This window comes from Sardina pilchardus, chromosome 9, assembly GCF_963854185.1.
Source record: "Sardina pilchardus chromosome 9, fSarPil1.1, whole genome shotgun sequence".
Taxonomy (NCBI): Eukaryota; Metazoa; Chordata; class Actinopteri; order Clupeiformes; family Clupeidae; genus Sardina; species Sardina pilchardus.
The window spans coordinates 24,531,038-24,543,537 of NC_085002.1; the positions used below are offsets into that span (position 1 = coordinate 24,531,038).

The 12,500-nt window shown below is 47.7% G+C and overlaps 1 protein-coding gene across 2 annotated transcripts in view; it reads right to left on the bottom strand.

Moving 5' to 3' along the window:
• Positions 1-12,500, bottom strand: part of pax7a (paired box 7a) — a 64,930-nt gene that overhangs the window by 13,477 nt on the left and 38,953 nt on the right. For both annotated transcript variants that reach the window (XM_062545066.1, XM_062545065.1), the window contains exons 6-7: positions 12,136-12,301; positions 11,274-11,473 (exon numbers count right to left, since the gene is read on the bottom strand). In XM_062545066.1, coding sequence (XP_062401050.1) covers positions 11,274-11,473; positions 12,136-12,301 — 366 coding nt within the window. The remainder of the gene's footprint in view (positions 1-11,273; positions 11,474-12,135; positions 12,302-12,500) is intronic.

Sequence of the window (12,500 nt, forward strand, 5' to 3'; positions counted from 1 at the left end):
AGAGAGGAGAGAGCGAGAGAGAGAGAGAGAGAGAGAGAGAGGAGGGAACAAGACAGAGAGAGAGAGAGAGGAGCGAGGGAGAGGGAGAGAGTGTAAGAGAAGGAGACAGAGAGGGAGAGAGACATCGAGGAGAGAGAGAAGGAGAGAAATAGGAAAAGATAAGGAAAAGAAAAACACATGAAAAAAAAATGAAAAAGAGAGGGAAAAGAAGAAAGAGTGAATAGAGGAAATTGTAGAGAGGATGTGTTTTTCAAGCAAAAAATCAACACCAGGACGATGACATGGGATGCCCTCACATCAGACTACCGCCGCTGCCATCACTCCACCTGACTGCACCAGCACTGAGGGATGGCCATGCAGCGCCGCCTCCCCCTCCACCACTGCACTGAAGTGGGCACAGGGAGAGCAGCAGCTGCCTACTGGTGGACGTGGATACACAGTATCACCATTTGCCTGATGAAGACCCAGTAGGGTCAAAACGTTGCTTGTTTTTAAACAATAAACGGGACAAATGATCAGTGTTGCGGACATTACAGTATATATTCCTTTTTGACGCTATACTATACTCTCCAATTGTCCTGCACCTGCAAGGTGGGATGTGCACACAGCTACTCTTCTTGTACACAGTCAGCCTGACCACACACCCTGTTTACACTTGAACAAATCCTTTTTGGAATCTGTACGCTTTCTTCCAACCAAGAATAGTCATTGATTAGCCCCAAATTAGCCCCACCAGTTCACCTGTATTTGGCCCTTCATCAAGGCACGTTAATGCAGGCACAAATGGCTACAGTATGTCTACAATACAAATAATGTGAGGGTTATACGTTGCAGACTGTTGTCAAAAATGATACATTAATTGTTGATTAATGTGAAAACTTTGATGCATTAAAAATGACTGCTGAGTGATTCCGGCTCAGTGTCTTTCAGAGGCTGATGTAGTCATTACTATGCTGTGAATAGGATAATGCAGATGTCACATAAGTAACCCACAAGAGAGAGGGCGTTAAAGAGAAACACACAGTCAGAAGTCAGATACGGAACAAGGAAAAGGGACAAGACTTAGACATCAATGAATGAGACTCCGGTGAGAAAATGGAGACAGAGAGACCGACGAAAAGAGGAGAAAAAGAACAAGATAAAAAGTGAAACAAAAAGTGAAAAGTGAGTAAACACAACAAGAGGGATACAGAAGAGAGAGGGAGAAATGGCAAGGGAAGAATGATACAGAGTGGGAGAGAGGGAGAGATACAGGAAGAGAGTGAGAGCGATAGAGCGATAGAGCTGGCTGGAGTATTAATCATGTCTCTGCACCTGTCAATGTGGCATCTGGAACTAACAGGAAGCTGCTGGAGGAGAAGAGGACATCCAGCCCACAGCCCCTCCATCTCCTGCTCTCTTCCCCTTCCGTGACCCCGAAACCGGCTCACCCCGCGACCCCGTGACCCCCACACCACGGAGAGCCCCGGCAAAGCGGGGTCACCCTACACACACCGGTCTTCACCTGCCTCTGGGACGTGTTAACGACACACACACACGCACAGACACACGCACGCACGCACACACACACACACACACACACACACACACACACACACACACACACACACACACACACACACACACACACACACACACACACACACACACACACACACACACACGCACACACACACACACAAGCACACACAGACACACACATGCACACACATGCACACACACACACACACACACACACTTTCACGCAGCTGCCTATCAGGCTTTGGCTGCTGTACACATAGCATAGGGAACTGGTAACTGAAACATCACTGAAAACATCCCCTTGAGTTTGATCACTTTCTTTCCTCCACAAGGCTTTCCTCTCGTCCCTTCTGCAGCCGCGCTGCCAAACCACTATCATGACTGTGACAGACGTGACAGTCATTACCACGTTCACCAACGGGGTCTTTTTTTACAGCCACCACTTTATTAGCCGCCTTTTAGCACAGCTGTTACGGCTACTAGGCTGCCTGCCATAACCACAAGCATGACCGCTATTCCTACTGTACGCGCCAAGTCTCCACTGACAACTACAACCGCTGCGCGCTAACTGCCACGAGAGAGAGGCACAATGGCCCCGGCCTGGGAGAATAGCAAACACTTCGTTGTGTGTCTCAGGAGGGGAAGTGTGTCTGAATGTAATTGGTATTCAAGATAGCATCTCCCGTGCGAAACGCGTGTCTACTTTATACAATTCTCCATCTTATGGGCATTTCTTCGGCGCGGGGCCACTCATACACACCGCCATGCCTGTGAATTGGTCGCAGTCATGTCTTTCTTAAATCCTCCATCTTCTAGGATTTACTGAAATTTATATTGGCTGGCTCGGCAAGATAAATGTAAATCATATTCCCTTATATTTACCATTTATCAGGATGCTGCAGCTCACTTTCTGCGGGAAATATCCCTCAGCCGCATACAAACACCCTTGCATTTAAATAGCATTTTTATTGTCCGCTGGTGCCTTTCATCTGTGCAGCAGGGAGACGGTTTCCTCTCCAGGGGAGAGGGGGGGAGAGGGGGAGAGAGGGAGAGAGGGAGAGAGGGAGAGAGAAAGAAAGAGAGAGGAGAGAGAGAGAGAGAGAGAGAGAGAGAGAGAGAGAGAGAGAGAGAGGGAAAGAATGGAGATGGAGAGAGGGGAGAAAGAGTGAGCAAAGAAAGGAAGGAGAGAAAGGAGTAAAGGGGAGAGGGTGTATAGAGGAAAAGAAGGAAAGAGTGAGTGACAGAGACAGAGAGAGAGAGAGAGAGAGATGGAGAGTGTGAAAGGAGGAGGGGGGAGAGAGGGAAAGTGAGAAAGAGGAGATATCAGTAACAGCTACCAAAAAAAGAACTGGAGAAAGAGAAAGAGAGAGAGAGAAAAAAAACTTGGCGGGTGTTAAGGGGGTGGGGAGAGAAAATAAAGCTAAATAAATAAAGAAGGGTCCATCCAAACACATCTCTTTGAAATGAGAAGGTAAGTCTGCATTTGACTCACTTGGCTGCACGGGGGGCGCTGGAGATTTGAGGTTAAAGGATGTGGACAGGCATGGATCTGTCCAGGCGGGGTCCAGAAGGCAGCCCTGATCTCTCAACCCTATTGGCAGATAGCACAGGGAACTGTCTGGAGCCCCCCCCCCCATGCCCCTTCCCCCTTTTTAAAGCGCCTCCTGACTGAAACAAGGCCTCGCTTCACAAGAGTTCCTGGCTGAACCCGCGGCAAAACTTCACTCAGCGTTCTGCTTCTGACAGTCGCTGGCCCGCTTTCTAAAGTTCACAGCACCACACACACACACCACAGAATGTGAGGCCCTGCACTTTAAAGTTTTTACACATTTCAAACGCTCACTCACCAGCAGTGGCTTTTCCACAGCAAAAACAAGGTAGATTGCTGCTGAAGTTCAACCAACATTTGATATTGATATTCAAATGATAATGATATGACGAAATGGGACATTCGACGGAAAAATATATTATATTTTTGACCTCAGAAATTCAATAAACAACACGGTGACTAAGACCTCAGAGAGCTGTGGCCTCCACTTGCTTCTGCATCTGTGGAACCTAAGAAATCATATCGGAGTAAAAGGGTAAGAGGCTCTTTGATTTATTTAGCAACATTTAGCCAGTGGATATGATTTGTGTCTGTGATTTTCTTGGCAGCTAACAAGCAGGTATTTTCATCCAAAGCCTCTTAATTTATGTATGCGCATGTGTGTGTGCATGAGTGTGTGTGTGTGTGTGTGTGTGTGTGTGTGTGTGTGTGTGTGCGTGTGGTACTCTTTGATTTCTTTAGTCAATTTGAAACAGAGGCCTTCTCCTTAACGCGTCGCTCTCCCCCGGTGCTCAGTGAGTGCCCGGGCCCATGTTTGCAGGCTATGCGCTTCACCCCTCTCTCATGCCCGCAGTGTGCCAGCTGTCACGGTGCCCAGAGACGGGTTTAATGCGCAAGCCTCCATTAATGCAGCTGACTGCACGTGATCCGAGCATTCCCACTGCTACTCAGGTGCAGCAGAGGGTAGTAGAAATATCTCATTGTTTGTTTTTTTTTTCAATCATGACCCCAACTCTTTGATCACGCCAAACCGTGTCAACCAAACTGCTCTGGTGACCTTTGACATGACGACAACTAATCGTTTGATGACGAGTCCTTTCCTCTTGACTCAATCAAGAGAGGGCTACGCTTTAAGTGCGGAGGGAAGACGCAGGGCGAGAGGTTCAGTTGGCCGCCGGCATAAGCAGTGAGCCATGCTGGCCTACGAGCTCATTGCTGACCTTCCGAGCTCGTAGTTCGAACACTATTGTTAACTAATAAATGTCTTGCCATGTTTTCAGTCTTTACACCTGCCTTTGTCTGCTTTCATTGACTTTTCTCACAACAAGAGCATCTAGTCAGGATCCTCGAGATTAGCTAGCACCTCTTCACCTCTCCTTTCACATAATCGTCTTCTCTCTCTCTTTTTCTCTTATTCACCCACAGTGTCTCACTCTTTCTTTCTCCAAGTCTTTCTCAAGTCCTGCTTTCCTCACATTCACTTTCTCTCGCTCTCTATATCCCATGTATTCTTTTTTTTTTCTAACAGCACGCGCCAGAACAGGTTTTGCTAAATGTAATTCATATGCGTTTTTTTTTTCACCCCTGTAAAGAAGTGTGTGAGAGTGTATGTGTGTGTGTGTGTGTGTGTGTGCTTGATGGAAGTGGGAAGTGAGAGTGGGTTTGAGTCTCCTCCCTTATCTCTGACTACCAGTCGTCAGGCAGGCTAAAGAGACTGCCTGTGCCGGCGCTGCCGTGGCTGCTGCTAGCAGGTTAGCGCAGTGTTAGCGTTAGCCGCAGAAGCCAGGCAGGCCTGGGGACAGGGATCAAAGGGAAGGATGGGGGGAGACGCGGATCTGCCTCTGATCCCGTCGTGGCGAGGCCAGACCCAGCCCCGCTTACACACACACGCACACACACACACACACACACACATACACACACACGCGCGCACGGGGAGAGAGAGGGAGGGAGGGAAAGAGAGGATTGTGTGCACACAGGATCACACATACACAGAGATACAGGATTATGAACATAGAGGATCATATACACATGCACACACGCATGCACACACACACACACTCGTGTAGCTCAAATGAGTGCTACATCAATAACATACTTGTGACAAAAAGTATTGATGCTAAATTCAAATGTCTTGATTTTCTGAAGCACTGCGCAGAGCGTGCAAATATAAACAGTTCCATCACTGCTCTCAAAACAGCTGGAAACATCCAAAGAAATAAAGAAAATATAAACCTGTAACTAACACTGACTTCTGCCCCCCTCTTTTTCCTTCCCCCTCAATTTTACAGAAAATAAATTACGAAAGTCAGATGAATTTCCACCATCACCTCTTCATCTAACCGCAAATAAATCAGCATTCAACTCACTGGTCTTCCACCGTGTACCCCCCATTGATTTACAGCGTGTACAGATGATACAGACACCGGTTTCCATTGTGTCTGGTCAAAACAGTCCCCAGAAGCCTCTCCCTGTGCAGAAGCATGTTTGGGAGCAAGACGACACTCAGGGCCAAAGTCTGCCTCTGTCAGATCGCTTACACACTACTTAGTGACCACGCAGTAGCAACTTAGTAGTCTTTGTTTGAACACAGGCTCTTCGTCTTGACCCCAGCCGAAGAACACACATAGGGCCCTTCTCATTCGTCTTTTTATCCATCCTCCATCCCTTCCTTCCTTCTTCGGTCCTCCGGCTCGTTCCCACTGATCTATAAAGAACTCTGGATAGACTATCCCATTGTTGCCGCCCCATCATTCTTTATGTAGATCAGTGGGAACGAGGAGCGAGGAAGGAAGGGAGGATAGATAAAAAAGACGAATGACAAGGGCCCATAATGTCTGACCGAAGATCCCCGGCTGAGAGCTGGCGTCCATGTGGTACATTGATATGGGCCTGATCCATGTCCTATCTGGGCTAAAATGAATTCAGGCTCATGCCAGATCAGGGCCAGACGTGGCCCAGACCCTGTCCAGACCAAGCCTAAGCGCCTCCAGAGTCAGCGTGTGTGTCTGTGTGAGGGTTCAGACTGCAGTGGGGATGTGGGGCAGCGGTGTTCCTCTCCCACGAACCAGTAGGGGTCCTCGTCTGTCCCCGCACCGCAGTGCACAGGAGTGAAGAAGACAACTCCCACATCTAACACACGTTAAGACCGACTCAGACACTGTGTGTGAGTGAGAGAGAGTGTGTGTGTGTGCGTGTGTGTGTGTGTGTGTGTGTGCGTGTGTGTGTGTGTTTGTGAGTGTGTGTGTGTCTAAGGAGCCATGTTCATGCTGAAACTTGGCCTGGCAAATTGTTTCTTGGCCTAAGAATGACAAAGCAAATAAAAAAGAGCCAAAGGAGAGGCCCGATCTCCCTGCGCCCGATAACATCAATCAGCAATTTTCTGCTTGGCCGCAACATGCGGGAGTGCATTAGCTATATCAGCCAGGACACTTAAAGGGTCATCAGAACAGCCTAGGAGTTTGGAAATCTCTTGTTTGGAAAACAAACACGATCGGAGATATTTGTCTCCTTGGGAAGAGAAGAAAAAAGGGAATCAGTCCCTTAGCCTTGAAGGCCGCATGGTGTCGTCTGGAAGGATGAAGGGGAAAAAATAATCGCTCCATCGTGCAGCAGAGAAGAAACGGCAAAAATAAAAAAAATAATAATAGGAGAATGTGGTCCCCCGCCTAGACTTCTGGTTCATACGAGGAGTCCAAGCCCATGTCCTTCCCATCCAACTCCTGCTGAGAAACAAAGTGAAACCAAACCTACTTCCAGGAGAAAAAAAATGAGAGAAGAAGGGAAGAGAGAAAGAGAGAGGGAATGACATTGGAGAGGGAAGGAGAGAGAGAGAGAAAGAGAGAGAGAGAGAAAGAAATCGGTCCATACCTCTGGCCCAGCCAAGCATCACTTAATACAGCTCACCCTTGACATAGCATCACTCCAGCCAAACTCATAAAACCGGCAACAACAACCACAAGTGCCTGCCACAGCGATGGCTCTCCCCGGCGGCCCGTAAATGAGAAAATGTGCGCGGTGTCGGGAGGGGTTACGGGATTGTGGAGGACCTCCAGCATCTGTCAGGGTGCTGTGGAAACACCACAGGATTCCATTACCCCGGCCCTAGCAGCTGGTCCGCCCCCCGAACCCATTTACCAGGAATCATGACATTTGGCCAATCTTGCGCTGGTAAAGCGCCTGCCCATCAGCGGCGAACATGGGCAGGAATAGCCGCCGTGTCCAGACAACACGAGCATATCTCCTCCAAACAGATGTTGTCTGCAAAGCCGCAATATCGGATCGCCACTTCCATCTTGAAGAGGATGGGAAAGTGCACCACTTCTAAATGAATTGGCTTTTTTAGCAGGGAGATGCATGTGTGTGTGTGTGTGTGTGTGTGTGTGTGTGTGTGTGTGTGTGTGTGTGTGTGTGTGTGTACATGTGAAGGAGAGAGAGTGTGGGTATTGCATGTGGAATTCTAAGAGAGAGAGAGAGAGAGAGAGAGACTCTGTGCGTGAGAGTGTGTGTGTGTACGTGTGTGTGTTTGTCTGTTTGTTAGTGAGTATGTGAGTGAGTATGTGTGCATGTGTGTCTAAGTGTGTCTGTGTGTGTTTGTGTGCACGTGTATATGTGTGTGCGTGCGCGCGCGCGTGTGTGTCTGTAGGCAGCTTGATGAAACTCTGCTATGATGAGCACTGACAGGTGCTGAGAGGTGAGGCTGCTGCATCTCTGGCAGAGGAGAGGGGACACACACCTATGATACGAGAGGGGACTGAGGTCTGTCACCCAGCACAGTTGCATGCTGGGATGGGAGAGGAGGAAGTTGCAGGAGGATAAGAAGGTAGGGGTGTACTGTTGCATTCTAGATGATAGTCTTTTTTAAACAGGTATGACAAAACAAAAAGATATCAGAGGAGGAAGTTTGCACTCTGAAAATTGTAGACTTAAGTCTTTGCTGAAAAAGGTTTTCACTGAAACGGAGCAGACGTTTCAGCCATTATTCTCAACCACAGACATGCAATTAACAGAAGATTGCACTGCAGGAGGATAAGAATGAAAAGATGTTGGATGGAGCAGTGGGCTCTCATTTTCTGTCCTTGCAGCCTTATAGCAGGTGGCAATGCACACCAACTTATACTGACAAGTGTACACACAAACTTACAGTATACTGACACACACAACACAAGCAAATGTTCTACCCCACACCACTGTTTTAACTTGTTTTGTTAAATAAAGTAAGGATTTATCAGCATTTTATCAAATAACTAAAAAATCCTTCAGAATGTATGATTTAATTATGCAATAGAATTTTACCTTATCAATTGAAATGCAAAAATACACTTTTTTTGTGTTAGGTATTAATGAATAAATATAAAAGGAACCTTCTAATACAAGATAAAAAAATTAAATTTGCTTCCAATGTTGCCCAAAGGCTTCTGCCACTGTAATCCCTGGTGTCAAAAAGGAAACATTTATTATCTCTGTAACATGGTGTTTGTGTGTGTGTGTACTGTATGTGTGTGTGTGTGCGCGTGTGTGTGTCTGTGTGTGTGTGTGAGCGTGTGTGTTTGAGCGAGAGAGAGAGAGAGAGAGAGAGAGAGAGAGAGAGACTTGTCTAAGAGTGTGATGTTTAAACATGTGAGTGTGTGCTTTGTTGAACGGGTGTATGTGTGTGAGTGTGTGTGCCTAATAAATGTACACTATGTGTGTCTATGTGCATTTTCTTGTGTGTATTTGCACACGCAAGTGTCTGCGCAGAAGGAGAGTACACACACACACACACACACACACACACACACACACACACACACACACACACTGCATTACTGTAGCCGCTCTAACTCCATATCCGGTGCTAAATAGCCCCATTAACAGGGAGGGGGGAAAGCCCCTGCATGTTGCACGCATTTATGCAGGTTTGCAGGGTGCGTATTAGCGAGCCCTAAGCCGCGGTGGCACCGCTAACAATCGCGGCCGCCGTCAGACACCCGTGTTATCCCCTGATGATGACGCGCCGCACAAAATCTCCTTTTGTCGCAAAAATCCGCAACTCTTTCTTCTCCGCAGAAAGAGCGCGTAATACCGAGAATGTTTCCAATCTGCTCGGATAATATGAAAAAAGAAAAAAAAAAAATTAAAGACGGGAGAGAGGAGGGAAGGGAGAGAAAGAAAGAAAGAGAGAGACAAAAAAACTACCGACGAACGAGGGGGTAATTGCGAACAAATGCAGCATTGAAATTCATTTTCAACTCTTTACACACCATTTCAATCTTATTTTCTGCTTGTTAGCTACATCTTGTTGGTAAGGGTCGGCAAGACTGTCCGGTATTGATGGGTAATTGTGCATAATTCTCTCCTCACATGCGATTTGCATCAATACCATTTCTGCGTGAGGCTGTTATGAGGTATTTAGGAACCAAGCCCTCCTAAAAGAAGCCTCATTGAAAACGTTCATTAGGGAAGGGCCAAGACAGGATAACAAGGAGAATCCTTGTCATCTCTAACAAGACATACAGACACATTACACACACACACACACACACACACACACACACACACACACACACACACACACACACACACACACACACACACACACACACACACACACACACACACACACACACACACACACACACACACACACACACACACACACACACAAACACACACTAGTAATGAGTGTCACACTCTTAAACACACCCACATGTGAATATACACACAAGCATGCGCAGCTGCTGTTACGTGTTAAACAGAGGGGTAAAATTGCACAGCTAAATACGCCTCTAATGCCTTCCATTGACTCAAATGCCAATTAGGACAGCAGGGCATCTAATTACATTTAGTAATGCTCTTCACTGCTTTCTCCAGGAAATAAAGAGGAGGAGGAGAAGGAAAACGAGGAGAGGAGAGAGGAGAGGAGAGGAGAGGAATGCGATGAATGGAAGACACTACTCACAACGCACCTCGGCACCAAAGCCCTCCACATCCCATCCACAGCACTCTTAAGAATACAGTCTTGTTAGTCTTTTTTTCCCGTCCATTTCAGAAAAATTGCAATAACATTGCTAATTACGACGGAATCCGCCATCTCCAAACAATTATGAGCTTAGTGTAATGAGGAGTTGCGGGGGTGGGGGGGGGGGGGATGGGGGGTGTCTTTTTAATTCAGAGTCTTACATTGCGATCTGTTCCCAGTGTTATAAGAAGGATTTGGGCGTCCCTAGAAACTTTGCGCAGACAATCGCAACAGTGCTTTGGCGTCTGGCAGATGCTGGTGGCTATCGCGACGAGAGCTAATTTATTGACGTTCAACCAATTACAGTAATGTGCGGGGGGAAGTCTATAAAAAAAACTTTATGGCGGACGCCCAAGCGTGAGGCCCACCAGCTGGATAAATGAGCTGCGCTGACGAGGACAGAGGCAGCAGCCCACACAGCTATCTGGACAAGACAAGAGGTTGGAACTGTTGGAGCCAAGATGGAGCCAAGATGGAGCAAGAAGGGCATTGGTAGTGCAGTCTGGGCAAAAGCAACAAATAGTAGAGGTCCGGTGTAAGATGTGTATGCGCTTCATTTAGCGGAGAATATCTCAACTGTTCTAGACTAATGTGACCCCATTGAACAACGTGGGATGGGTGCCAAAATCTCTATCCGGGACGAAAGTCCTGAAAATGACCACAATAGGTGACACTATAGATAAAAGGGAATCCTCCTCATAAGCTGAAAATGTTCATATCCTCTCCAACTCTTCCTCATTCCTTCTATACGATCGTTAAGAGTCAGGGTTTAAAAGTGTCCTTCCATGACTAAAAAATAATAGCAGGTACATCACAAGTATATTTTGTGACATATCACTGGGCCAAAACTTGACATGACTTTTTACAACATGATGTGTGTAACATTAAATGCCCAATGTACAGTACTGTATGCACTCAGCTGAAAGTTGAGAAGGGAGGAAGCACCTGAGGATGCAGAGGATGCAATGGAAAGAGAAGTCTGAGAGGAAAAGGCTTTGGTGTGTGTGTGTGTGTGTGTGTGTGTGTGTGTACGTACACTACTTAATGAGTGAGTAATATTGTACTAGCCAGGCACATAATGCAATAGTGCAGCACTATGAACCATTTTGTGTGTGTGTGTGTGTGTGCGTGTGGGAATGAGTGAGTATGTGTGTGTGTGAGTGTGTGTGTGTGTGTGTGTGTGTGTGTGTCCAGAGCACGTACCTGTGGGGACAGGCCGTTGCTGACGGGGTTCATGTGGTTGCCGGAGGCCGAGGGGCTCATGAAGGTGTCGGAGTAGCTGGAGAAGCCGTGCCGATTGGCTGACGACAGGCCGTAGGCGGAGCTGCCGTCGGCGGAGAGCCCGCTCTGGTGCATGGAGGACGGGGGCAGCGGCTGGGGCCGGTGCAGCGTGCTGCTGCCATCTGATGTGCCCGCCGAGGGGGGGGGGCAGAGGAGAACAGGTGAGAACGTGAACAGGTGAGAATGGGAACAGGTGAGAATGGGAACAGGTGCGACTCGCGTGAAATGCACAGGTGAATGCAAATACACAGGTGAATGCAAATACACAGGTGAATGCAAATACGCAGTGGCCCCTTCTCAACTTCTCTCCTTGATCCTCGATCCTCGATCCTCAGGCCCCGGGCTCGTTCTCACTGATTTATAAAGAACACTGGATAGACCATCCCATTGTTGCCGCCCCATCATTCTTTAGTTAGATCAGTGGGAACGAGCTGGAGGACCGCAAAAGGAAGGAAGGGAGGATAAGATAAAAAGACGCATGAGAAGAACCCAGGATGCATTAGGCTACAGCTAATAACGCTTTTGGGGTCTAATCCCTGTGATTCAGGCTGCTGTGTGCCACATTTTGTGGAACATTCATGCTAGTGCTGTTGACCCCCCCACATCATAACATCAGATTGCAGATAACAGAATGGCGATGCTAGTGTAGAGTGTATTACAGTGTTTCAGCTTCACTTGTATTTGAAAAGCACATATTTTCCACTTCACGAGGCATGCTTCTCCAAACTCTTCAGACCTCATCCACACAACGATGCCCTTTGGCAGAGGATGGCGAGGTTCTCACCTTGTGAGAGGGTGGTGCTGGGGTAGCCGGACTCAGGCAGCTGGTACGTGGGTAGAGTGGGCATTCCGGTGGGGGGGAAGCCGCCTGGCAGGAGATGGTTGAACGCAGCGAGCTGGTTGGCTCCCGCTTGCTTACGCCACCTGGCTCTTCGGTTGCTGAACCACACCTGGAGAGGAGGGAATGGAGGAGAGCTTAGTGGAAGATGGAGACAACAGCAGGAAAGGTATGGAGTTTTCAGTGAAAGTGGTGTGTGTGTGTGTGTGTGTGTGTGTTCATGTGTGTGTGTGTGCGTGTGTGTCTAATGCAGTGCAGAGTGTGCCTCTAGCAGGTTGAATGATGTGCTCCTGGGTGTCCAAGTGCCTGAG